Source organism: Emydura macquarii, unplaced genomic scaffold (genome assembly GCF_026122565.2).
Source record: "Emydura macquarii macquarii isolate MOO-44397 ecotype Brisbane River unplaced genomic scaffold, CSIRO-AGI_Emac_v2 contig_3345, whole genome shotgun sequence".
Taxonomy (NCBI): domain Eukaryota; kingdom Metazoa; phylum Chordata; order Testudines; family Chelidae; genus Emydura; species Emydura macquarii.
In genome coordinates this window covers 2073915-2101906 of record NW_027133482.1, presented here as the reverse complement: position 1 = coordinate 2101906, position 27992 = coordinate 2073915, and the positions used below count along the sequence as shown (strand labels likewise).

The 27992-nt window shown below is 46.5% G+C and overlaps 1 protein-coding gene and 1 long non-coding RNA gene across 3 annotated transcripts; one reads left to right on the top strand and one right to left on the bottom strand.

Annotated features, from left to right (window-relative positions):
* The first annotated feature begins 24 nt into the window (after positions 1-24).
* LOC137143704 (5-hydroxytryptamine receptor 7-like) lies at positions 25-15621 on the top strand. 2 transcript variants are annotated; one of them, XM_067533627.1, is made up of 3 exons: positions 25-250; positions 1084-1655; positions 12353-15621. In XM_067533627.1, the coding sequence occupies exons 2-3, from the start codon at positions 1147-1149 to the stop codon at positions 13122-13124; spliced, it is 1281 nt and encodes a 426-aa protein (XP_067389728.1). In that variant the 5' UTR covers positions 25-250; positions 1084-1146; the 3' UTR covers positions 13125-15621. The 2 variants fall into 2 exon arrangements, with proteins under 2 accessions (XP_067389728.1, XP_067389729.1); XM_067533628.1 differs by lacking the exon at positions 25-250 and adding an exon at positions 751-874.
* Positions 15622-19445: 3824 nt separating this feature from the next.
* LOC137143687 (uncharacterized) lies at positions 19446-27270 on the bottom strand. Its single transcript, XR_010917235.1, has 2 exons — positions 27075-27270; positions 19446-20113 (listed from the first exon to the last, which is right to left on the bottom strand). It is a non-coding gene; the product is annotated as an uncharacterized lncRNA (long non-coding RNA).
* Positions 27271-27992: the final 722 nt, after the last annotated feature.

Sequence of the window (27992 nt, the reverse complement as noted above, 5' to 3'; positions counted from 1 at the left end):
GAGGCGAAGCGGAGGGGCGCGGGGCTCGCTCTGACTCCCGGCGGCCGGGGCAGAGGCTGTAGTTGGGCGCGGCGCGTGTCTCGGTCCGGCAGGAGCCGCCGGCAGCGCGGGGAGGCTGGAGAGCGCCTGGTCCTGCCCGTGGACCGGCGGCTGGGAGCAGCCCTGCCCGCGGGGACGCAGCCACGCGGCGGCGGGACGATGCCTGGGGCAGGCGGGGGCAGCGCTTGGCGCCTTCTCTCGCCGAGCCGAGGTAACGGCCGCGGCCGCGGAGCGGGGGGGGGAGACGCTGGCGGGGCGCGGCCCCCCCCCGCCCGGCCGCATCCGCCCCTGCCCAGCGGCGGGGAACCGGGGCGGGGGGCGGTGCCTTGCGGGGAGACGGGAGTTTGTCAAAGGGCGGGACGGGGCGGGTCGGGTCAAGCCCCGTGGAACCTCCCTCAGCCTGCCAGGCCGGGTGTGTGTGTGGGTGTGTGTCTGTGGGTGGGTAGGGGGTGGAGAGAGAGAGAGCTGGGCGCTGCTCACTGGGGCAAAGCGGGGTGCCCTTGTGTGGTGCCTAGGCCTTTGTATTGGGGTGTTTGTGTGTGTAGCGCATGGGATTCAAAAGTGTGTGTGTTTGTGATAGTGCCTAGGACTTTTTATAGGTGTGTGTGTGTGTGTGTGTGTGTGTCGGGGGTAGTGCATAGTGCTTTTTATATATTTGTGTATATGGTTACATGTGATTCTCTCTCACACACACACACACACACTCTCTCACACTCTCTCACACACACACACACACACACCAAACATGCAGTGTGTATTAGGACTATATTCTAATGCCGTGCGTTGACCTGTGGAATAAGATGCTCACAAGTCTGCAGCCTTTGCATAGCAAGCGGTGAGGTTCCTATTTACGATTATTTTTATTTTTATTAGCGTCGTTAACTCACCCTGCTGCAGGCTGGCTGTAGGGCAGCCTTTTCAAAAGCGACTTAGGCGCCTCAGTTCACATTCATGAATAATAGCTACCCTTGCAGCTTTTAAAGGCAAAGGACAGGAGAGATTTTTTTTTTTTTTAAATGTGGAATAAAACTGTGTGCGTTGTAGGTGTCGCCCGTGAAAGCTGTGGGAGAAAATTTGGGCTGCTGCTCCTTGCAATGAGCCAAAAGGATGATGCTGAGGGTCATCCCCGATCAGTTTATGGAGCATCGTCCTCTCTTTGTGGAGAATACAGAGCACGAGTATCCCACTCGGAAGTCACTCCCAGATCCATCCATGACTGAGGGACCCTCTTCTCCAGCCGAGCCAGACCTACTGTTCTCCAACCTAACCAACTCTACAGACTGTGGAGAGGAGATCCTGCTGTATGGAGACACTGAGAAAATCGTGATTGGGACAGTGCTCTCCATCATCACCTTAATGACCATCGCTGGCAACGGCTTGGTCATCATCTCGGTATGCATTGTCAAGAAGCTCCGGCAGCCCTCCAACTACCTGGTCATCTCCTTGGCAGCTGCCGACCTCTCTGTTGCCTTTGCGGTCATGCCCTTCGTGATCATTACGGATCTGGTGGGGGGGGAATGGCTGTTTGGAAAGGTGTTTTGCAATGTATTCATCGCCATGGATGTTATGTGCTGCACCGCTTCCATCATGACCTTGTGTGTCATCAGCGTGGACAGGTAAGGATGCCCTGGCAGGCTTGCACCTATATATTTAATCATGCCAGCAGTGCTTTGCTGAAGGGAGCTCAGCAAGCTCTGAGGATCTGTGTCAAGGTGGGTGAATGTTGTCATCTGCATCCTTCAGCTGGGGAAACTGAGGCATAGAGTGGCTAAGTGACTTGTTCAAGAGGAGCTGGTGGGGAAAGGACCCAGATTACCTGCTACCAGCCTCCTTCTCTATCCAATGGACAAGAGTTTCTCATCAACCTCTGTGTCCTTGTCCAACCAGGTGTGGAACTGGGTAAAAAAGCAGAAAATTAATTGAAAATCTAGATGCTGCAATCTGAGCTGAGTTTTTTCCTGGGCAAATAAGCAATGATATGTATTCTAAAGGCCTTTTTGAATATTAGCTGGCCACTCATGGTAATATACCATTGCACCTGACTAACCAGTTTTGCTCAGCACTTCTAACACAGCCCTTATATTAAAAACAAGATTATTAGAAAATCACTTTTATTAATTGAAATCTTCATTAGTTCCTGCTTTATTGTATAAGTGTTTTGAGCTTTTTTTGTGAGAGAGCCAATTAATTAAAGGAAATGCATTAAAATACAGAAGCCCATATAGGAGAAGGAAAAAAAATCCGTTTCAGGTGTATAAAAAAATAAAATGCAGTGGACTATAAGAATTTTTGCTTTTTGGGGATCATTGACAAGTACGGCTCTAAAACAGAGACAGCTAAAAAGAAATAGAATTCCCTTTAAATCTCTCTCTCTCTCTCTCTTTCATTAAATAAAGTGGACAGACTTGAATTTGAAAAATGTGTTTTTAAAGCCACCGTTGCAAGAAGCAATTGAGATCAAGATGTGAAAGTGAAAAAGAACAGACCTCTTACTAAAATTAACTGCGATTGATTGCACTCATTAATTATGACTATCTGGGCCAAAGTCAGTGGTGGCGTAAGCAGGCACAAATCCAGAGCAAACAATGAATGTGTTGAATTTGGCCTGCTGTCTTTCATCACTGATCTATGAGCAGACACAGGATTTCAGGGAAATGCATGTTACTCTGTCCAGAAAGCATTTAAACCCAGAAAATGCAAAAGGCCAAATCCTGAGAGGTGCTGAGCTCCTGCAAGAAGTCATTGAAGTCAATGGGGAAGCAGTTGCTCGGGATTTGGGCTATGGTGACTATAGACAGATGGTGGTGAGTTGTATCTGAGTGCTCAGCACAGTTTGGGTCTAGATGGAAAAAGGTGCTAGTACTATCCCCAGATAAAATTGAGCAGCCTCAGGGCTCCTCTAAAGTACATTGGTTGCCAGTGGCCCTCAGGGGCCGTTCTGGCAATTGGGGATTGCTGGTGCATAAGAGAACCCTCGCCATTGTCCCTTCCTCCTGTCTACTCCCTGCATAGGCGGGGTGTGGGGTGCAGTGGGAAGTTGGTACATGAGTTGCTGCAGCAGCTCTGCATCGCCTACACAATTGGGAACAAGCTTTACCCATGCCATGAGTGACGCAAAGCTGTCGTAATGCAGGGCAGCATCAGGGCCTGTGATCCATCCTTTGAGAAACTCTTGATGCCAAAATCTGTTGGTAAAAACAACCAACCCACCCCTTTTCCTTCCACCCCTGCTCCCTGCCCTCTCCCTTCACCCCCAATTATTTGTTGACACACACAAAATATTTTCTCCATTTCACCCTCTGCAAAAGTCAACAGCTGAGGCACCTGAAGTCAACGGAGACGAATCACTCATCTAGTTCTGATTGTTCTTTCTTGCATGTCAGGTAGGGAGCTGTGTTTAGAACAAAAGTAGGAGACAAGAAATAGCAGGATACTAGTTTGGAGGCTTAGATACAGAGTGCTGTTATACAATGATTTGACCTCTGTGCTTTCAGTTAGTTCAGCGGGGTGAGTGAGTAAAGAGCCGTGACAGTCAGATGCTGCAGTTGAGCTAAGCTCTCTTGCTTCTCTCTCGTGAATGCTTAAACAGACCTACTATACCTTGTAGTGAACCCATCTGGACCACTAAATCACTGCCTAATAACTAACCAAGAAGCAATTCGAGAAACACACACGAGGTTTCAGTTATAGCTGGAATGAGCTGCACACCAGAGAATCGTATTCCTGTGAACAAGCCCCACACAGAGGTGTATAATTACAGGTGTGGGTCTAACCATCCACGTGTCAGTGGGGTTTGTAATGAAATTGATTTCACTGTATCCGTTAAACACCATTTTAATACATCTACGAACGCAGTAACAGCCACCCTGTGGGTGAGTGTCAAATGCTCCTTCCCTCCACTGGTTGCTCATGTAACTGTCACCTTTGAGAGCTCTGTTAATTTCAGCCTGGGCTCATGACTCTCCCCTGTGCAGCAGTCAGGTGGGGGAGGGAAGATGTTGGTTCCAGGATCTGCCGATGTGAGTCTCTAAAATGCGATGTTGCTTGGAGCAGAGAGCGCAGATGTTCACAAGGTGATTGTGCTTCTCTCTGGGCTTCCCTTTGGTGGTAGGGCTTGAGTGTGCCCATGGGATCTGCTAGGTTCTTTTGGCTTGGCTCTTTCTTGATGGGGGCTGGGAGGGAGAGAATACCTGGTGGTGTTTTCCAAATGCCACCCACTCGGGACATCAAAGGGAGAAATCACTTACAGTATCTAGCTCAGAGAGGTGTGAACTTCCCCATCCTTCTCATTGAGAGGTTAACTGGGAAGCCCAGTGATGGCACAGTTAAATCCTTATGTAAGAAAGGAGTGGGAGAGTCAGAGACTTGCATCCTTTACTGTGACCCTCCCTGTCCGTTCTTACGTCATTGGGCTTCTGACTCAATCCCTCATGGAGATAGATGGGGCAGTTCACACCTCTCCAAGCTATTGCTCCAGGTTCTCTGCAGACTCGGGTAGACCTTTCTGCATTGCTTAGCCTTGTAAATGGGAACCAAGTGTTTCTTTTCAACCCTAACAACTAGACATTTCCTTTTTGTTTTAATTGAAAGCTGAGATTATGGAGAATAAGGTAGCATCTTCAAGGAGGTGCTGGTGTACTGTATCACTGAGTACTGGCTGGATACGACCTCTGCCTTTGAGTGCCTTTAGTTTAAAATAACTGTGCCAGGTACTCCACCACATACCACCGAAGGCTCCTACCCGAGGGGCTTGATTTCCAGGCACTGCTCAATTAGGCTCTTGGGGAAATGGTCAGCATCTCCCCTGGCAGCCTCATTCATCTATAGGTTGTCTTCTCTTTACAGATCATTTCATTAGCAATGAAGAGCAGCTGCCTTTGGTGGATTAAGTTCCACTGGGACCCATCTGACTTCTCTCTTGCATTCTGGCTTCTCCTGGAGCATTCCTGTTCCACTAACTAGGACTATACTGCTTTTCTTGACTGGACATGGCATGTCTGTGAAGGGCAATGAATGGACTGTGCTGCACAGCCCATTGCTGCTACAATTGATTCATTTTCCTCCACTTCCCCAGAATAGCCTCTTGTTCCAGAGTTCAGGTCCTGCACCTGCACTCCAGATGCTGTGGCTTCTAACTATTAATAGAGATGGGGCCAATGCAATAAAATCGGGTCCAGAGCCACGCCTGGATTTCGAGCACACCTACATTCTGGGATGTTCAAGTCGGGTTTTAGATTAGCTCTTTATGAAGATAAGGGGTCATCTGCAAATTTGTGATTGTTTCAATTTCTAACCCACTCCCCCCAGGAAAGTTAAGGGGTATGTGGTCCAGATCCAACGCTCTATTATATACAGAAACCCTTCTTCAGTTCCAGTCCTGAATGCTGAGTTGCTGTGCACTATACATCAGCTGCCCAACTCCTCTGAAGAGGTGGCTGTATTTCACTGATGATTAACATCTACATATAAGTTAACAAAAATACGTGAAGGATTTTAAGTCCCTCAGGATGGAAGGTGCTATAAAACTGTAGAGTGCTATTATTGGTCACTAATGCATTTCTTTTTTTAAAAAAATCGCCTTGGGTATAGCTGGTGGAAATTTTTGTCCTGAAGATTTTTTTATGGAATATTTATTTTTATTTAATCAAAACAGTCTTTTCTGCAGGAAATGTCTATTTCCATTACGTTTTGGGGATGAGACGAGCCATCACAAACCCGAGAACCTGAAAATGTTTTGGTTGCCAAAAAAAAAAAAAAAAATTGTTTTTGCTTTTGGGATCTTAGACAAAAACCTGGAAACATTTTTTAATCTTTTACAAAAATATTTTTTTTGTTGGTGTTGTCAAATATTTTCATGGTGGGGAGAAAAAAAACCCTATTTCCCAGCCTGCTTTCCTTTCTGGGTCTTGAGTCTGGCTATTCTCATTGAACTCAGACTCCATTATGCTGTAGTCTGGCATCAGTCTCCTGTGAAAAGAAAACCCCTGGGAGAGCAAGAGAGATGGCATCTGAAACAGCTGCTTCCTGGGATTCTCTCTTACTTCTCCCCCAGCGATCACTCCGCTCAGAGTTCAGAGTATGCCTCTTTCCAGGTGGGTCTCTGTAGGTATTAAATAAATTCAGAACATCTGTAGCAAACTGAGTGGCAACCTGGCTATTTCCCAGTAATGGCTCTGAACAACCTTGCTAATTTCAACATGCCCTTCCCCATCCCTCTCGAAGAAATAGGAGCCTAATAATATTAGTAATTATGATTGTATGTTTTTCATGGCCATGATTCCCAGGACACTACCCATGACTTTTAAGGTATTTTTACTAAAAAGTCATGTTCTTTTTCACCTGAGCAAGCCATCTCCCTGGGAAGCAGGGTTATCTTGTGGTGAAAAAGCTGGTCTATGGAACTGATACCACTGTCACTCTGACACCACTGTCCTATATGACCTTGGGCAAGTCTCTTAATTGCTCAGTTTCCCCAGCTATAAAATAGATTTAACATCACTTCCCTACCTCTCAGGAGTGTTGTGAGGATAAAATATTAATGTCTGTGATGTCAATGTCTGTGACATGCTCAGATATGGTATGATAATGGAAGCCATATAAGTAGCTGCATAAATTACACTTTGGAAATTTTGGTTCTCCTATATGTTCAGTCTCTGAGGGGATAACCTGGTCTTTTAAATAGCTTTAAATCCTCAGTTAAATATTAAGTGATTGTAATATAAAGGATACTTAACCTTAACTCTGACCCACAGATGTTTACAAATGCTTTCCACATATATATCACTAATACATGTATAGCTCTGACTAGACAGACTATGGAATCAGTGATGCCATACGTTGAAAGAATTCTGAAGTATGTTTTGTAGGGCAGTATCTAGTCTGTTCCTGACATATACAAGGTGAATTTTTACAAAATAAGACTCTGAATGGAGTTCTGGTTTCAACTTTAGTTCTAGAGTGTGAGACCCAGCACCCCCACAACACACACTATTAACAATACAATGGGATTTTACTTTAAATATTCAATGGCTTTTCCTTTGGTAGCCTGTGCTGCTTGCATCACATTGCAACATAAGCTTTTAGAATTATATTAACTTTCATGGAGGGGGGGAAATAGAAAAAATAATCCTTTTATTGGCCAGCTGCAATATGAGCCAAAAACTGCGAATTTTGCCTGAGCACTGAGTGTGAAATTCACTCTTGTGCTGAGACGCAGACCAGAAGTGTGTGCTGAGCACTATCCATCATGACACTTCACTTTAAATGGTGCCTATGTCTCATTCTGGCCCTCAGCACGGAGGTGAATTCCATTCCAAACAAGCCTGGAGCGCACCCCTTTGCTTGACCAATCCATTTCAAAGTGTTGAAATCCCCTGTGGTGCATACAGACTCATGGGTATATATGGAAAGGCGTCAAAGACAGTCTTGAATATGGCTGGGGTTTTCCTCAGCATATATATGTTAAGTGTATGTTATAGGCCAAACTGGTAGTAACTGCTCTAGGCCTTGTCTGCGCTTGCAATAGCACGTAGGGTACAAGTAGCTACACACGGTGGGGAAAGGCTCTGGCAGTGGGACACTATATGGCTAAAAATAGCAGGGTAGCAGTGGGAGATGGTGCTTGGGCGTGTGGAGAGGTGTGTAGGGCAGTATGTTCGGGTGTGTCTATACTCTGCTCACCTAAGCAGCGCTACACTGCTAGACCTGTGCAAGCTGGACATGCACCGCCTGTACTTTACACACCGCTGTAAGTGTAAACCTACCCAAAGTCAAGGTTACTTGGGGCACGGGGAGAGAAGAAGGGTGCTGGGATTCTAGTTCTGTGCAACACATGCATTTGCCATGTGATCATCTCCTGCATCTCCCCAGTGATAATAGTGCTGACAGCCAGTGTCACAGGATTGTTCCTGCCCTTCCATTTTACTTGTTCTGTGGGGTAGGAATTAACAATGGTACTGTAATAATAATAATACCTAGCATTTTTCATCAAAAGATTGCAAAGTGCTTTTCAAAGGAGGTCAGTATCATCATCCCCATTTTACAGATGGGGAAACTGAGGCACAGAGCAGGGAAGTGCTTTGCTTGAGGTCACCCAGCAGCAGAACTGGGAATAGGACCCAGGTCTTCAGAGTCCTACTCCAGTGCTCTGTCTATTTGACCGTACTGCTCTAGTATCAGTAGCATTTCAGATGTGGACACTGTCTAACGAACAGTCAAAAAAGTGGTTGCACGATCTTCTCTCTGTAAGTGTTCCCTGCAAAGTAGCCCCAACAGCCACCACTGCACCAGGCAACTGTGTTGCTTATTAACTGACAAATGTAATCAGATGCCAGAGTGTCCAGGGCTGCTTTTAGACTGTACTTTCTGCAAGGTGACGGGTGAGGACAACCCCAAAATACGTCTGTTATTGTTGTAAAAACGGACTGATTTTTATTATATTTTTCCCATTTTACAAAATCAGTAAACAAAGCCCTTGGCGCTCAAGTATTCATTTCCTCTGGCTGAGACAGCGCGAGGCCATGTTGCTGCTTCTGATCTAGAAGCTACTCCTAATAACTAGCAAATGAAATGCAATTACTGGCCTGTCTTCTAGCTATGGCTACAGCTGTCTTCACACCGTGTAACTTCCACTTTTGTGGAACTAATGTGTAACTTCCACTTTTTAGTGGGTTTTAAATGAATCCGAAATGTGTCTGCTTCTAAAGAAAATCAATTACGTTCATAAAAAGCTCACAGGTTTAAAAAGCTATTGGCCTAGGTTTTCAAAAGCAACTAGTGGGCGCTGGAGTTGAGATGTCAGAGGTGGACGCTCAGCACCCCTGTAAAAGCATCTTATGCTGGGTACCCCAAAAATGCTAGTTGCTCCTGGAAAATCTTGGCCATTTATGATAAACATCTGGGCGTGACAGTTCTCGAGTATGACAGTGTGCACTATATCTCTGGGTGAGTGTACTACCAGCCCTGCCACCTTTCATCCTGGCAGTAGGAGGCACTGGGATTGCAGTTGTGCTGACTCTGATGACAACTAGCAACCATCAAAGATTCTAAGGCAGATTCTGTGCTCTGATCTACTCCCTTTGCTCAGACAGTGAAAGGGTGCAGAAGCTCCCTGTGTGCCCTCCTGGACATACTTGTGGCATGGATGAGACCCCAGATTGAGCTGGCTCCTATACCTCCCTCCCATAGCCCCTTGTTCCAGCAGAATGTGAAGGGCTGCTTGAAGAAGGGGAGTGGATGAACCACAATGCAATCCAGTCTTCCCCAGCGCATTTATAATCCATAGGGGACTATACCCAGGTGCACAAGTGAGAGCAGTTCCAGGCTGCCAGGGCTGGGGCAGAGAATCAAGGATCAGCCCCAGAGATTTCCTTACACCCCCTCCCCCGAATTCTCCTGCCCCTGCCCAGTGGTCAACTAGTTGCCAATTTACTAGTTTTCCCATCCCCAATAAATTCAAACACCCCCTCTAATTTCAATATCTGGGGAAAACACAGACCAGCCCTCTACTCTGTTGCACCCAATGGAAGCTGGCTGTAGCAGATAATATACCCTGAGTAACCTGTTCTGTAGAGCAGAGGTGTATTAACCCTGGTTTCTTATTCACATCCTGTCGTAAACACAATTAGGCTCATAGTTCAGATAGTCTGGAGATTTCTTTGTGGTGGTTGGAAGCTACAAGAGCACCATTGTCAATAAGAATAAATGCCAAGTCTTTGTTTTACTTATTTATAGGCATTTGAGTGAGTGAGAGAGAGAGAAGGAACAGGTGATACTGGGAGCAAACATGACAGGCAACAAAGGCTTCTGTTTTGCCTGAAGAAGCTGATTATTTCACCTATTGTTATGCAGATTGCTATCAACCTGACTAATGCAGTCTAGAAGGCAAATCATCTCAGGAGAAGCCTGCTGCTTAAACAATACCTGAGAGAAAGGTGTAGGTGGATTCATAGACTCCAAGGCCATCTAGCCAGATCTCCTGTATAACAGAGGCCATATTCTCCCAAATGTTCCCCCAAAATCATTCCTAGAGCAGATCTTGATTTTAAAAATTGTCAGTGATGGAGAATCCACCACAACTATTGGTAAATTGTTCCAATAGTTAATTACTCTCACTGTTAAAAAATGTATGCCTTATTTCCAGTCTGAACTTGTCTAGCTTCAACTTCCAGCCATTGGATCACATTATGCTGTTCTCTGCTAGATTTAAGAGACCGTTATTAAATATTTATTCCCCTTGTAGGTGCTTATAGACTGTAATCAAGTCACCCCTTAATCTTCTCTTTGTTAAGCGAAATAGACTAGCTCCTTGAGTCTGTGACCATAAGGCATGTTTTCTAATCCTTTGATCATTCTTGTGGCTCTTCTCTGAAACCTCATCAATGTATCAACATCCTTTTTGAATTGTGGACAGTATAACTGGATAAAATATTCCAGTAGTGGTCGCACCAGTACCAAAAACAGAGGCGAAATTACCTCTCTGCTACTATTGCGGATTCCCCTGTTTATGCACCCAAGATTTTCATTAGCCTTTCTGACCATCGTGTTGCGCTGGGAGCTCATGCTCAGCTGATTGCCCACCATGACTTCCCAAATCTATTTCAGAGTCACTGTTTCCCACAATAGAGTCCCTCATCCTGTAAGTATGGCCTATAATCTTTATCCCTAGATGTATACATTTACATTTAGCCATATTAAAACACTTATTGATTGCTCTGTATTAGTGACCTGTCCTCCTTATTATTTACCACTTCCCGATTTTTGTGTCATCTGCAAACTTTATCAGTGATGATTTCCTTTTCTTACAGGTCACTTATCAAAATGTTAAATAGCATAGGGGTAAGAACTGATCTCTGCGGGACACCATTAGAAACTCACCTACTCAGTGGTTCCCATTTAAAATTACGTTTTGAGATCTACCAGTTAGCCAGTTTTTAATCCATTTAATGCGTGCCATGTTAATTTTATATTTTTCTAGTATTTTAATCAAAATGTCATGTGGTATTTACAGAAAGTCTAAATATATAACATTGACATTATTATTTTTATCAACCCAATTTGTAATCTCATCAGAAAAAATGTTAGTTTGATAGGAGCTATTGCCTATAAACGCATGCTGATTGGCCTTAATTAAATTACCCTCCTTTAAATCTTTATTAATCAAATCCCATAACAGCAGCTCCTTTATCTTGGCATGGGGATCAAAGTCAGACTGACAGGCCTTTAATTACCTGAGTCACCCCATTTACCTTTTTAAAATATTGACACAACATTAACTATGTACACAACATTAGCTAGGTACACTACATATATGTACATAGCGAAGAAACTTCTGACAGTAGAAAGTTCCTTAATCTAACAGAAAAAAGCATAATGAGATCCAGTGGCTGGAAGCTGAAACTAGACAAATACAGACTAGAAATAAAGTTGACATTTTTAACAGTGACAGGTAATTAGCCGCTGGAACAGCGTACATATGCATGTGATGGATTCTCCATCCCTTGAAGTCTTTAAGTCAAAACTGGATGTCTTTCTCGGTCTTAGCTCTGGAAATCTTGTCAGCTGTTGGTTAGATAAAGCCTAAGGGATGAATTCTGCTCTCCATGACTTCACTTGGAGTTACTTCTGATTTACACTCGTGTAATGGAGAGCAGAATTTGGCCTAAGTCTGATGATGACCTAGTCATGGTGAAAGTTACATCTTTTGACTTGGGCTGTTGCCTGATGGGGGGATTGGGTGATATAAGTTGTTGTGACTAGAGTTGGTTGAAAATTTTCCATAACAATTTTTTCAATGAAAAATTGGGTTTTTGATTAAATGAAATTTTTCACAAAATGAGTTTGATCTCCAGCTGGGTCACCAACTATACTACAGTTCCCATGATGCACCTTGTCAATGGGATTCCTATGGCATATCATGGTGGCTCTGTAAGAGGGAATATTGTGATGAATCATGGGAAGTGTAGTCAAACAAGGGAGCCTGGCTTATAGAGGAGAAGTGGGTACATGAAGCACCCAAACTACATCTCCTATGAGGTATTGCACTGGTATTTCTGAACGGACATTTTGGAGTTTGGCCTGAATTTAAAAAAAAAAAAAATGTTCACCATAAAGCCGAAATTTTACATGGAAAATGCCAACAAACATGAAATAATTTTCCTTTTTGAGAAAGTGTTCCATGGGGAACAAAAAAGCATTTTCCAAGCAGCTCTCGTTGTGACTGAGGTGACACTTATCAGTTGCATGTCTGTATATATTTGACAACTCTCACCTGAGCCGAAAAGCAAACCTGACCAGCTTTGAAACTGTTTTGCAGGTACCTGGGGATCACACGGCCTCTGACATACCCTGTGAGACAAAACGGGAAACTAATGGCCAAGATGGTGTTCATAGTTTGGCTTCTCTCTGCCTCCATAACTCTTCCTCCTCTGTTTGGCTGGGCCAAGAACGTCACCGTTGAAAGGGTCTGCCTCATCAGCCAGGACTTTGGATACACTGTCTACTCCACTGGGGTCGCCTTCTACATCCCCATGACAGTCATGCTCGTCATGTACAGCCGGATCTACAAAGCCGCCAAGGCCAGTGCAGAGAAACACCGGTTCATAAACTTCCCCAGGCCCCAGGAGCAGGAGGGGATGTATTGCATGGACGCCAGCATCCGAGGCCATCACAGCTCCAAGCGCAGCAAGGCAGTGGAGGAGTGCGCCACTTTGTCCAAACTGCTCAGGCAAGATCGAAAGAACATATCCATCTTCAAAAGGGAGCAGAAAGCAGCCAGGACCCTCGGTATTATCTTGGGTGCCTTTACCTTTTGCTGGTTTCCCTTCTTCCTGATGTCGACGGCCCGGCCTTTCATTTGTGGCATCCAGTGCAGCTGTATGCCGCTGAGGCTGGAAAGGACCCTGCTGTGGCTTGGTTACACCAACTCCCTTATCAACCCTTTGATCTATGCTTTCTTCAATCGCGATCTAAGGACGACTTTTTGGAACCTTCTGCGCTGCCAGTACAGGAACATCAACAGGAGGCTGTCTGCAGCAAGCATGCATGAGGCCTTGAAAGTCACAGAGAGACATGAGGGCATCTTGTAAATCTCCAGGAAGGTCCTGTTTCCTAGCCTCACGCAAGCACTTAGTGCCTAATTAAAGAACTCCTGCCCGCCTGTCCAGCACATTGCAGGGTTCCCTTTTTGATTGCCTGTCCAGTATGGCAAATATGTGCATTGTTGTTCCTCTGCCAGAGTTCACCATCGCCAAGATTGTGCAAGTGCTTGACACCCAAAAGGTGCTCAAGCTTCGAGCAGCTGAGGGCCACACCTACAACAGAAGAGATCATAACCCTTCCTTTTTCCTCTTTAACAGGGCAATGCAGCCCATGGAAATGGAAGTTCATGCCAGTGTGTGGCACATGAGAAGGCAAGTCAGGATCTCCTGGGTTCTCTTCCAAGCTCCACCACTGACTGATTGCGTGACCTTGGGCGAGTCATTTTGTTGATCGGTGCCTCAGTTTCCCCTCCGCTGTAAAAGCAAGAATGATACCCGCCTTTATAAAAGGTTTTGATGTCTGTAGAGTGGGAACGTTCTATATGCTCATCTGAGATAATCTAATAGGCTACATTTCTGCAAATAGAAGAGCAGCTACGGGCTGCTTTATAGATGTCAGTGGAACACATTGTATTCCCATACTTTTCGTCCCCGCTTACAAACTGTTACAACTGATTTGGTTCCATTGTACACTCTCAAGCCAGTTCTAAATTTGCATGGCAGGAAACGATACCAATGACCCTCTTTCCCCAACCCCTTGTGTTACAGCACCTGAAACTGGCATGCTTAAAAATAATGCAAAACCTTGTTTATAGTTTGATAGAAGTTTAACAGCCTATTTATATCAGAGAAGCGAAGAGCAAGTAAAGATGACTGTATTTACTGGGATATATTCTATAGTTCATTCACAGCCAAGTGATGTGGTTTCCTAATATTGTGGCTAATTGATTAATCAAGGTACTACATAAAAACATGCTTTGGTTGATGAGGCAAAAATATATTATTTCACTGACTGAGCTATAATGTACAGCAAACTCGACAAGTATCATATTGAGCAAAGTATCATTTAAAAAAGAGTTTCTTTATTCCAATATAGATTATTTATGTATTAAGACTTTTGGTGCATTTTTTCCACCCTTTGATGTAGCTGTATTTGGCCTGATCCCAAACCCACTGAAGTCAATAGAAAGAACATCTGCTGATTTCTGTAAGCTTTGGATCAGGTCCCCTTGTGAATTTAAAACCATTCCTGTCAATGCTGAAGAAGAGATTGTACTAAGACAGGGGATCCTGGGCTCTTCTTTCACAGGGATTTCCTTTGTTAAGCCCTACAAAAAGGCAAGGTTGAAGTATGAAATAAGGGAGCCCCATTACTTTGAGAGAGAGAGAATATATATATATCAAAGTTCTCATAAGTCAAGATGAACTTCCTTTAGATTCATTGACATCCTAGCAATTGAAATTTAAGTCAATGGAAATATAGTCAGTTAATCTCATGGATTGTTGCACATGGTCTGCTCTGAACACGAAAGGCGCTCACAGCAGGCCTTTGAAGAAGGATCTTTCAAGAAGTACGCACAAAATATATTGAATGAAATCCTGGCTATATTGAAATCAGTGACTTCAAGCTAGGATTTCACCCAGTATCTCTGCGTGAGAGAGTAGATTATTGCATGGAAAATAGTCCTTTTTTCCCCTACCAGATCAAACTTCCAGCCCCATAAATTCAGTGTCCAATCTCTAGCATTTACCGATAATTTAATTAGATGCTGGGAGCTCCCAAAACGGGCTAGGTATTTTCTGAACGTATAAGAAGAAACTGTCCCAGCCTCAAGAGCATTCAGTCCAAAATGTCAAAGGTGAATGAAGGGCAGGAGACATAATATACACAAGAAGCCATGTGGATATTGACAGGCACATGGCTAATTAGTTACAAATGTGGGTTTCTTTTAACATCAAATACACTATGCTCCTTGCCTATCAACTACTTTCCACAATTTGGCCCTCATCTTTTTTGCCACACTGACTCCTCAGCTCTGATTCCTGTGTCCTTACATCTCTTCCCCTTCCCTCCAGCAGTTCATTCTCAAGATATATAAATAAAATAGCTACATCGATGACTTACTGATCAAAGATGTGCAAGTGTCTCTATGACAGGCACCAAAGTAAGGCCAAGATCCTGGTCTGATGTCGGTGTGCTGGACCTTAAAAAGGGTTAGTGATTGTCTTTCATTCTAGAGCCCTTTTGCAGAAGTCACATGCTACATCATCTTAACTGTTATGCAGATGTGATGGCTGGGGTGTCCAGTGGTGTGTCATGGTACAGGAGGGTGTATAGTATATACAGGAGAGTGTATAATAAAGGGGTGTGGCCAAGCGCTGAGCCCAGCTGCATGTTGGTCTTAGAATGGAAGGATGGGTAAAAACGCAGCCTCACCCCAAGGTTTTACAATCTCAGCCAGACAAGGATAGTTCAGGCCAGACACACGCAATGCTGTAATTTAGCAGCAAACTCTGAATAGAAAAATAAATGTGATGTACCTGACTATGCCTATTGTTTTCTGTTCTGCTGCTGCTTTCCTCCTGAATCTTTTCCATGCTTTGTATTTTCCTCTTCTTTACAAAACTTCCCTGAAACAAAACTCTGAAAACTTCCGTCCCATTGCTTTTGACACATGTTTCTTCCAGAGACACCCAGAGCAAAGAGTTCATTAGGCTGGAGTTTATACACTAAATCTCCAAACTAACAGGAGGGGGAGGTGTTCCCTTCACATCTCTTCCCAGCGCTACATGTTTCATGCCATAGATTCTAGTACAAGAGGGATTTTAAGTAGGCAGAGTGGGCTGTAAATGCTCAAACTGGAATTGGTTCAGTGATGTCAACACACCAGTTCTTGGGGGGGTTGGGAGGGAGACAAGTAATGGAATTTTTGGTGACTGTAAATATTCAGGTCCTTGGTTTTATATCTTACCCCGTAAATGACACTGCCAACCAGTGAAGCGATGCAACAATTTTAACATGGAGTCCATTATTAATTATTTTTATTACTGTAGCACTTAGCAGTCCTAGTCATGGATCAGGACCCTATTGTGCTCAGTGTGGTCCCTGCCCCATAAAGCTTATGATGTAAGACAAGAGACAGATGGATACAGACAGGCATATGGAGAGAGTACAAGGAAACCACTGGTCCGCATGCTCGCCAGTGGTCTTGGCACATCAGCAGTTTAATCCTTGTCATTAAAAAGGCTGCCTTGGTCATGATCCATATGACGTACATTCATTCACCCCTCAAAATCCCTCAGATCCAGACTCTTCCCTGGGCCCAATCCATAAATCCTCGTCCCATCCAACCCCTCTCAAGCCATCCTTTCCCCTTCTCCAGGGAAAGATCCTCTCGGGGGCAGCACAACCTGACAGCAGTGCCCTCTGGTTGTGGGCTGGTGGGTCAGGTGTGACTCACATCTCCTTTGTGAGCTGGATGGTCGGATGGGAAACGGATTCCCTAAAGAAGGGCAGGTCTCCACTGAAGGTCTCTCCTCGCTGGGGTGGGGCAGAAGGACTGCCCTGGATGGGAGGGAGGGTGAGTGGGTGGAGAAGTAACAAGTCTCTAGTGAATGTAGGCTGGGCTCGCAGGCTCTGGTAAGAGAGCAGCGGGCTGCAGAACTGCTACTCTGCATAGAAACAGGCCTAATTTCACTTCTGTATTTGGAGGGGCAGCTCAGCCCCGCCAACGGAGCCCTGTGTAGGGGGCAAATTCCGAGCCTGTCTGAGGCTTGCAGTTGTACGCCCCCTCATAGTAGCAGCTTGGTCCGGCTTCCCCCCCTCCTGTGCTGTTGGAGTAGCTGGCACAAGGGTGGTGGTTGGGGGGAAACGCGGTGCATACCTAGTGGCCCTTGGATACCTGACATTCAGATACAATCACAAACTAGCGTAGAGGGACTATCTGTTCATCTCTCTTACACACACACACACTCTGCCGACGTGGCTAGGTGCCTGTAGTCAGGAAGTGATTAATTAGCAAAAATGGCAGAGGCCTCTCCCAAGGGCAAGATCCTAGGAACTCTTCACCACAGACTGCCTCGTAGTTGGCTTTCAGATTCACTTAGTGCTCATGTGCGCACAGCTGGAGTCAGTGCTGCAAACACAAACAGACCTGGTAATTATAGTCTTTCTGTGGATGTCTCCAGTAGATACTGCTTATAGGCTGGAAAACGAAGAGCTCAATTAACAAGAACCTATTTGAGATGAGTCCTTGATGTTCACATGAAAAAAAACAGCAGGAGGCCACACTGGAGGGGTCCAGTGTCTTCTGATTTGCCCATCCAGGCGTTCTTTGGATTACAGCAAGTACAGAGCTGGCAACGGTGACATCTTCTACTTGATCTTTGATACGTGCAGCTGTAACTCACTGGTTAGCATGTCCTATGTGTGCCCACTCCACTGAGGCTATGGGTCTGTCACTAATAGAGAGCTTGGATCTTTTGTTTCAGTGGTAGAATCTTGTGTCTATAGCTGGTGGAATTCCCACTTCAGTCCCTGCTGTGAACCAAAATTTGTATTACTGTAGCAGCTAGGAGCCCCATCGTGGACCAGGAGCTCAATGTGCTAAGTGATCATCTTGCCCATTCTATTGCCACCAGAGCTGGGCAAATGCTGGATTCTTTCTGGTTCGCTGGCAATTCCAAAAAATTGGAAGGGGGCGAAATTGTTTGGGTTGAACCCAAACCATGCTGTTTTGCAATTTTCAGCAAATCAAAAATTTGAAAAAAAAAAACCCAAGTGTTTCAGAACAAAGCAAAAACATTGAACTTTTTTTTTTTTTAAATGTTCGAACAACATTGAAGGAAATTTCACAACAGTCATTGTGCATTGAAAAGTCTGAATTTTGGGGGAATTTTTTCCCCAAGAAACAATTCAGTGAAACATTTCGGTGTGGCCAGAGCTGCAATTTTTTCCCTGAAAAAAATTTTGGCCAAAAAAACATCACCAAAAACTCTAGCTGCTGCATATTCTCCCAGATGTTAATATAGAAATCATGCTTCCTGGGCCATGTTTCCATAGACAAGCAGGAGCATGTGCAAAATGGGTTCTGTTTGCCATATGGATTCTGTTCCGGTCCTGTCCCAGTCACTTCTTTCTTTAAAGAAGTCTTGCCCTGGTTCTGTTAAGCCTTTGAGGCCCCCCTTGTTGAGCTCCCCTTACTCAGCACAAATCTTCCAACCAGTCCTCCTCAAATCACAGAGTGTAAGGGGAAGGAACGGGAGGCGTGTGCATTTCTTCTCTTGCAAATCCTCTTGTAAATGCCTCCTTTCCTACCACCACAGCAGCTGTACTGATCTTTCCCTTTGAATACCAGCTCACCCTAAGCAGGACAGTCTTTGTGAGTTTTATTTTTTGCTAGGTTTCCCTTGCCCAGATCAGCTGCACTTTAGTAAATCGCTAGCATCTTCACTACCAAGTGGTTCACAATAGGCTTTTTTTCACTCCAAATTTCTCTTGGGCTGCAAGCCAGCTACCGCTTTTGAAAGTCGCTCCAAGATGCAAAAGAGCCACTATAACCTGTATCACGTTCAACACACATTACAAGGTGCATTTGTTTTGACATGCAGTATGCGCACATGGCTCTGTTGATACGGTTTTATTTATGTACCATGTCACAGGTTCTTTATGGCCCTTTGAAAATCATAACATTTTTAAATTCTGCTTCCCATTATTAACATCCAGATTTTGTTGGTGATTCGCCTACAGCCCAACAGCAGACTGGAACACAGCTGGGACCAGACCTCATGTCTTCAAAAGGATAGGGCTGTCCTTGAACCGCAAAACCATCTATCCTGCTGAGATTAGTTTAAGATTAGAGAAAATGAAAAGATATGTGTGCAAAGAAACAAAGGCCTTTTCCCCATGCAAGCTAGTACCAATCGATTAGTTAAACCAATGACTATCTGTGTACTTACTTCCTATGTAAAGCACTTTGAGATCCAGTCTTAAAAACCAGATGAAACATAATAAGAATTAACCTACAAGGGGTTATGGGACCTGAGCTTTGCAACCCGAGCCGGGGGGTCCATGCATTTGGCCTGTGCTACAGAATGAGTAATTCTTGCAATGCTGTTTCTTGCCTGGCTTGAAATGCCCCACAGCAATCAAATCCAGCACACGGTTTCTAGGATGCGAAGCTGGCAGACCAGTTACTGGAACAAGGGAGAAATGGCACATGTTGCTGATGTGGAGAATGATGCAGATGAGAATTTCTGTGCTGATCACCCCAAGACGGTGGCGCGAAAGCAGAGGACTGGGAGCCCAGATTCCTCAAGACAGATTCTTCCACCATGGGAGATGAGCAACTCCCATTCTGCCAAAGGAAGTTTGATGGAAGTTACTCGTATCTTGTGGAGGCTGGGTTTTTTTCCCAGTTCCCCCTTAGCCTTCCTGTGTGAAACTAACCAAAAGATAGACTCCAGCCCAAAGCTGGAGGGTAGGCAGGGCTGGCCGTGAATGCCCTCAACTCCCACTGCTTTCAAAAGGAAACAAAGGATGCTCAGTACTTAGAAGGAGCAAGCCATGGGTCCTGATACTACTCCCACTGAATCAAAACTCCCGCCGCTATCAGTGGGGCAAGTTCAGCCCTTAGGCTTTAAACCCTGTGGGGCCCGGTAGTCACTTGGCATTGTCTAATGCCATCTAGCTACCCGGCAATCATAGTAATTCTGCCTCCAATAAAAACAAGGGCCCATGGCAGTGCATGTAGGCTGGAATTATTGTATTCAATGGTGGATGTATTTCCTGTTAACTCAGACCAAAAAAGGCAGTGAACTGGTATTCCTTGGTATCAGTTTTGCATTTGCTGTCTTGCAGTTTAATTACAGGTCCTCTTGTTCTTGTGTCATGAGACAAGGAAAATAAAAGCATCTCCAGATCATTCAGTGTTCTCTACACTTTTATCATGTCCCTTGTTAGTTAGCAAGGACAACTTGGTTATGCAGGCATTGTGTGCCTCACTTATGCTTTCAGCTGCTGCTGCTGGAGTCATCACCTGAAAAAAATAATATTAATGTGTAACATTTAAATGCAAGGGGGCAGATTTGGTTCTCAGTTACACCCATTCTACCCCCCACCCCCAAGGGAAGAATTTGCCCATGGTTTCAAGTTCACACAGTAACATTTTTTTTCCAGCATTAAGCCTGTTCTAAAGCAGGCTACAAAAACCTTTGCAGTCTCGGACACTGTGCTCCCCAAAGAGCTCTTGGCTTTTCTTTAAAATGCCAGCCACTAGCTCAGAAATGCCAGCTGTCAAAGCCTTGTTTCCCAAGACATTCCACATGTTGGCCAGGAATGGATGCTCATTTACTTCCTTTGGCGTCAGCTTTCCAGCTGCTGGCAGAACAACAAGGAAAGAGCGTTCCCTTCTGTTGGACTCCGCTGTCTTTGCACAACAGCAGCAGAGGATCCCACGGGTTCCTTCGAACTAGTCAGCCTTGGATGTGTAATTGCTACAGGCGCATCCACAAGATAATCACATGCTTTGGGCTCTGTGAAGGCCAAAGATGCACCTCGAGACGTCGCTGTGACCCGCATACATTCAGCTGTTGCATGTGTAACAACCAGCACCTTGGCCGATAGGGGGGATTGAACCAGGGCCCTCAGGTGTTAAAAGCGTAAGCTCTTTAGGTGGGGCAGACTCATATAAAGAGCAGAATCAGCCAAACAAGGAGGCCCATAAACTAAACCCACCATTGGGTTACACATGTTCCAGGTCTGGAGAGCCCCTTTTTTCAGCAGGACAGACAAAGTGTGAATTCTCCCCGCCTCAAGTCGAAAAGGGAAGATAACGAGGAAAAGGACAGGCTGTCTCTTTGGAAGATCACTTGCTCCCCCTTCTTTTTCAAGCACCTTGAACCCCTGGGGCTCCTCAAGGATGAAAGGTAGAGCGAACCGTGGCTGGCTGAGCCTCGCTCTAATATGGCCCTGGCACTGGTATTTCTCAGGCCATGCAATATGGGCTCCCTCGGCAAATCTCGTGGACTGCTCTGGGAACAATGGCTGTAGGGAGCGCTCTGCCTAAGCCTATACACGGCACTTCTCAGCCCAGCATTGGAGGGCGAGAGTTTCCGAGACTCTAGTTCTGTTTCTCCAAATGCCAGTCTGCTGCCCCACCCTCCCTTGTGTGTGGTGCAGGTTCAGAGAGTGGCCCTCACCCTGAGGGATCCCAATGTGCTCGGGAGGGCATTTGGGAAAGCTGGCAAGGTCGGCGCCAGCTCCCCGGACTAGCTAAGAGCCCTGCACCTTTTGCGGAGACAGACAGAGGAAGTGCTGCAAGACACCACTGGCATTTTCCTTTGTGCTGAGCCTTCCTCAGAGGGCGACCACTTGGCGTCGCTGAGGGGAGGTGATAAAGCAGAATGTCACTCAGGTGTTGCCCTGGCCATGCCCCCGTCTGGCTATCACTTCCCATTGTTCAGGCAGCACTGGTGGCTCCCATTCCCTCCCCAATCTAAGTGAAATTGTGGCTCCTTTAAAGAGCTGTTACCTCTTGTGTCATAGTTGCACTGGAAGCTCTTTGGGGCAGGGACTGTCTTTTATTGTGTGATTTGTACCGTGGGGTCCTGGTTCACGACTGGGAATCCTAAAGGTTACAGCATAGCTCCGCAGAAATATTTGAGCTTCTAGCTTCTCTTGCAATCAGTGGATGCTAAATACCTTTGAGGCTGTGGGTCTACAGTAAGGCAAACAATAAAAAGCAATGACAATATGCCCTCAGACAGAGAAATTGATTTGCCCACCGCTGAGGCCTGCTCTGCACTACACACTTAGGTCGACAGAAGTCGCCTTATGTTGACCTAATAATGTCTGTGTCTATACTACCAGATCCCTTTCGCTGACCTCATTCGCCTGTAACATTGACTTAATTACGTCACCTCCACAAGAGGCGGAGCGCTTAAATCAGTGTTGATGGGTCGACAGAGAGACAGTGTAAATGTGGCATTGTGTAAGTTGACTGAATTGGCTTCCGGGAGATGTCCCACAATGCTCTGCGGTGACCGCTCTGGAGATCGTTTTCGACTCCATTGCCCAGCAGCCAGGTACACAGGAAACAGCCCCTCCCCTGTTAAAGCCCTGAGAACTTTTGAATTCCCCTTTCCTGTTTGATCAGCATGGAGAGCTCACCAGCCCAGTTCATCATGGTGACTCAATGACCCAAACACGCTCCAGCCTGGAGTACACAGGAGATGGTGGATCTTATCAGTTTATGGGGAGAAGAGTCTGTGCGGCTACAGCTCCGATCCAGCCAAAGAAACGTAGACATCTATGAAAAGATCCCACAAGGCCTGGGGCAGAAGGGCTACACCAGGGACATGCAGCTGGGCCGCGTGAAAATCAAAGAACTTCGGCAGGCAGACGTACCAGACGACCAGGGAGTCGAACAGTCATTCTGGTTCTGCACCACAGACATGTCGCTGCTACAGTGAGCTGCCTGCGATTCTCAGCGGCAGCCCCACCACTACCCCCAACACAGCGTAGATACCTCCCAGGAGTCTGATTCACGGGCCACCTCAGGCAACTACGATGAGGAAGAGGAGGAGGAGGAGAAGGGGAGGCAGGCGTGCAGGGGATCCATTCTCCCAGAGAGCCAGGTGGCCGAGCATGATGTCGGGGAAGACACCTCTGGTGAATATGCAATTCCAGTCAAGCTGTCGGGGTTACATGCTCTTGTGCTTTATGTGTAATATGAAGAAAAAGTGAGGTGCAGTGGGGATCTGCTTCCCAGTGGCCGCTTCAGCTATGCAGAGGGTACCCCCTGGAAAAGACTGTCTGTGTGTATAGGGACAGCCTGGGAATCCTCCATGGAGATCCCCAGGAAACTTTCCTGGAGATACTCTGCAATCCTTTGCAGAACGTTTCTGGGGAGGGCTGCCTTATTTCTTCCATTCTGGTAGGACTATTTCCCACGCCACTCCAGTATTAACTCTGCTGCCATCATTGCGATACACAGCATAGCAGTATAAGGACCAGGTCTGTACTCAGTTGCTTGCAGCATCTGCTCCCTTTTCGCCTCTGTTACCCACAGGAGACTAATATCATGGTGGGTCACCTAGGGGAGATGGTGCAAGTTTTCCTTACAAGTGCTCGTACCTCAAACAATAGAGCGTGTGATCCACCACCCATGGCTATTTATGGGACCCTCAACCACGGTTTCGCTAACATGCTGGTGGTTTGGGTGGCAGGGATTGGCAGTGACCTCAGAATCTGCAAGCCTAGGGCGACTCCTACAGTAGCGTTAAAGGAAGCAGGGAGCAGTCCTGTGTTCTCTCGTGGTCGCAAATTCCTCCCCATCCCCCTGCAGTTTGGGAGGCTTCACGCTGGTCCCCATCCCCAAGCATCATCCATGTTGCTAAAGCGAGGGGGCATTGTCCACCTGCCCCCCTGTGCTCCTGACCCTGGTTTCCCACAGGTTGCAGCACTAGGCCCATTGCCCAGGCTGCTGGGCCATAATCAGCATGGCTGGAACAGCAAACCGCTCCATTGCATAGCTGGGATTCTGGCTTGCACTAGAGTTTATTAAGGGAAGTTAAATTTCCGTGCACAGCATCAACTGTCTATTAGCAATACTCATTTCTACCAACCAGAGAAGCAGTACTATGCATGGATGCACCCGAGATCAAAGCACTACCGTCTTCTAGACTACATTATAACATGGCAAAAAGACTTGAAAGACCCCTGGAACGCCAGAGCTGTCCAGCGTGCTCTACAGATCATTTCCTTGTCTAATCGTCCTGCAACTTTCAAATCAAGTTCCTGAGAAGGAAGCAGGCACCTACTTTGCCAGAAAAGCTGAAAACTCAAATCCCCTGAAATACAAGCCCAACGGGATGTTACCATAACACAAGCACTTATTAAAGAGGCCACAACAACTGCATCAACAATTGAATTGGCATAGAAGAACTTGAAAGAACCAGTGGTTGCTGCTTCGAAATCCAGCCTGGCCTAAGCCACATGGAAGAATCCTGACTGGTTCAATGAAAATGACAGAGACATCTTCCTACTTCTAGAAGAGAAACAAAAGCTCCACAATGAGCGCCTTTCCAAGCAGACATCTACTTCCCAAACCAAGCTAAAGACAATCAAAGCAGAAGTGCAAAGAAAAATAAGAGACATGAAGGACAAATGGTGGAGTAACAAAGCTGAAAAAATAGAAGCACTGGCTGGTAAAAATTACTCCAAGGGGCTTTACAATGCTCTCAAAGAAGTGTATGGACCAAGAAGTAACACCAGTAAAGTGCGCTGATGGAAACCAACTACTGATGGATAAGCAAGACATCACCAACAGATGGAAAGAGCATTTTGCCACCCTTCTGAACCAAGCAGGAAATGTGGATCCTGATGTAACAGAAACTCTGAACCAACTACCAACCCAATATGACTCAACCGACCAATTGGTATGGATGCACTGGAGAAGGCTGTCGAGCACGCGGGGTGGTAAGGCACCAGTACAAGACGGGATTCCTTCAAATGTTTATAGGCATATAGGCATGGAGGACAAGAATCGAAGTCCCAACTACTTACTCGATACAACATGGGTTGGGAGAAAGAAGAACTTCCCCAGGATTTCAAAGACACACTAATTGTCACTATATACAAGCGCAAAGGTGACAGATCAGACTGTGGAAGTCATCGTTTTGTATCTCCATTCTATCAGTAGCCGGAAAAAAGCCTTGCCAAGATACTACTAAATAGACTCAGGAAAATGGCTCCAGCTGGCTAAATCTCACCCGAGACACAAATCAGAGTTTAGCCCTGTCACTTGTCAGGATTGGCTTCTATATTAAACCTTCAGAGACTTAACAGTTATCACAAAACCCACCACTTAAACTCTATGCAAGTCTAGGCATGATGCCATGAAAATGGAATGATGGATTAAGCAGCAGCTTCCTTGATTTATGGTTACAGCTTTCAAGGAATGCAACAAAGCCGTAGAAGGTAGAGGGCTTTGTCAGTATGAAATCACTCCAGATTCCACATCGCCTTCCTTTTCCAGGGAGTGGGAACCTAGCTTGCCTGTCTGTCTCTAGCCAGCTGCTGTGTCTTGCCTTATATTGCTTTCCTGCCCAAAAGAGATTATAATCTATCCTTTTGTGCTGTGTTTGTACAGCACCTAGCACAATAGGGCCCTGATCCATGACTGGGGCTCATAGGTGCTGCAGCAATACCAATAATAACCACAAGGACAGATCAAAGAATGACCTTAAAATGAGCATGACACGTCCCAGTACCTTCAGACAATTTTGATCACTTGTTGCCATTCATGGTCCATGCCCCTCTAGAGAAAAATTGTCCCCAGTGTAAGCCCCCTTGAAGCAGAGTTACACCAGTGATGAATTTGGCCTAGGGGGAGTACAAACCTTATTCTCCCTCAGCCCACAACCTGTATTGGTGTTTCAATGCCAAAGAGACGGGTTTCTTCAGTGACTGCCGTCTATGCATGCAACGCATATGTTAGCCGGCCCTTCTTGACCGGCTGTACCTGGGGGACGAGTCCGAGCAGCCCCTGATCCCACATGGAGGACACCGTTTTGTGGAACAAAATGGCATCCTCTGCAGAGCCTGGTCTCACACTCACCGTACGTGCAAGGTCACACCGCATGGAGGACACCATTTTGTTCTACAAAATGGCGTCCGCCTCACATGTACCAAGTGTAGAATTGCATGCCTTACTAAAAATGTCACAGCACACCACGGGATTTCTTATACGTACGGTAAGCGGGTGAATGGTCCCGCTATTGTGGGGAACTTTCCTGGCTCATACACTACCCCAGAAGAATTGGTTAGCCAAAAGATCTGAGTTTTCGTGCTCACGCCCTTTACACAGAGGCCTGCCTGACCCCAAGGACTCCCCTTCCACTCTCCTGTGTGACAGGGTCCTCATAACCCTGACAAGGCTGGGCCCGGGATTCCTGGGGGCTTGACCCCCCCCCCACATCTTGTCGTGGTCACTTACGCTATGGTGTCCCCACTCTGGGGTACTCTCTCCACACTGGACGCTTCCCTGACCCACTGATCATTGCATATGGTTCAAAGCAAATACAATTTATTAAACAGCCACCAATTAAAAAATATAAGGAAAAAATGGGAGAGGCTAAAGGAAAACACCCAGCACCGGCCCCTGGGCACTGGGACACCACACAGCGTCTCTGGGGTGCAAGGGAGGTTCACAGTCTGTTTCTCACATGTCCCAGGTCTCCTGCCTAGGCCCTGGCTGTGCTGCAGGGTGGCTGCGGGTTGGACACTTACTCTGGCAGTGGCCACATGCCCCCAGGCTCTAGGTGGCAGGACTCTTCTCCCACATTTTGGCCCCCCTGTTAGGGTCACAATTCCCCTCCCAGTCTGGCCTGCAAGGCCTCTTGGCTGGTGGTGTCTCTCCACGCCGGGTCCTGTGCCCAAGACCCCTTTGCTCTCCCCAGCTGCTCACCGCACTCGGCTCCAGCCCCAGCTCCCAGTTCCACTCTTCCTCAGCATGGCCGCTGTTCTGCCTCCAGCTCAGCTCCCTGCGCTGCTCCTCCGGCCCCTCTGCCGCTTGCTGCTGTGGCTCTGGGTGTGGCTTTGTCCTTAGCTTGGCCCCACTCTCTGCCCAGGCAGCTCCAGCTCACACGGAGGACGGGACCCCCCGGCCTCCTGGCTGAACCCTCATTGCCAAGGTGAGTGTCGGCAGCGGCTTAGACGGGGGCCGCACTTTGTCTTGTTTTTTGGCCAGTCGAACCCATGTCAACCACAGGTCCTGCCGAAAACAATCACTTCTGGCTACACCCCTGGTGTCCGCCTTGTCAACCAGGCTGACCTGGAGCCCCACTGGCCCTGGGGGCTGTCAGTCTCATCGACCCTTCCCCTGTCCTTTCCTACTGGGAGATGCCAACCAAAAACCCCCACTACGTTTCAGTAAGAGGCCAACAGTCCCCTTACAATACCATAGACGGACAGACAGATATTACTTCCCCACTTACCTTAACGCACAGAAGGTCTAGTTGAAAGGGCCCAACTGTGCCTTCTCCAAGTAGAGCCTATGGACCAGGTTCCGATTGCGGCAGTAACCCCGCAATGACAGTGACGTTCAGTGTTGTGAGAACCAAAGACTAGTTACGGGGAGCTGGTCAGGCTTTCCGGTTGACTGACTCATACCCACCCAGGCCCTCAGGGGTGCTGGACCCACACTGCCTATTGGAAGAAAGGTGATTCTGTGTCTTTTCATACCTGTTATTAAACAGAAATGCAGTCCAGAAAACAAATTACCAAAGCTAAGCTGCCGTTTATAATAAAGTGATGAGAAAGGGCTGATCTGGCTTATTGGCCTAACTCCAAGAGAGGGTTCAACAAGGACTGTTGCACCGTCACGGTCCCTTGGGGTAGGGCTACACTGAGGGCAGTATGTAGAGTACAGATACTGCATGCCGACCTAGCACAGGTATAAATAGCAGTATACACGGCGAGGCATGGCTTAAGCCAGGTGCCCTACACACCTGAACCCCCAGGTATGGATCCTACATAGTTCTCTACACACCCAAGCAGTCCCTCCTATATCTACACTGCTATTTTTGGGATGCGATGTCCAGCTGCCAGATCCTTTCCTTGCCTGAGTGAAAGGCCCCATCAGTGGGCAGCTGCCAGAACCTTTCCCCTCTGCCAGCGCCTTTCACACCACAGGTAGCAAGGATGCAATCTGCCTTTCACTGCAGTGCGTAGCTAATTCTACATACCACTGTGTCAACAAGGCTTTTTTGGCTCTACCCTTAGGTGATTTGCCCAAGGTCATATATAAGGCCTGTGGCAGAGAGGGGAATTGAGCCTACATTTTAGGAGTCCTAAGCTAGCAGCCTAGCCACTGAATTATTCTTCCTCCTCACAGGGTTGTTTCCTGAGATCAA

Coding starts and splice junctions, on each gene's coding strand:
- LOC137143704 (XM_067533627.1), top strand. CDS start 1,147: ATGATGCTGAGGGTCATCCCCGATCAGTTTATGGAGCATCGTCCTCTC. Junction 1,656..12,352: donor TGTGTCATCAGCGTGGACAG/GTAAGGATGCCC, acceptor ACTGTTTTGCAG/GTACCTGGGGATCACACGGC.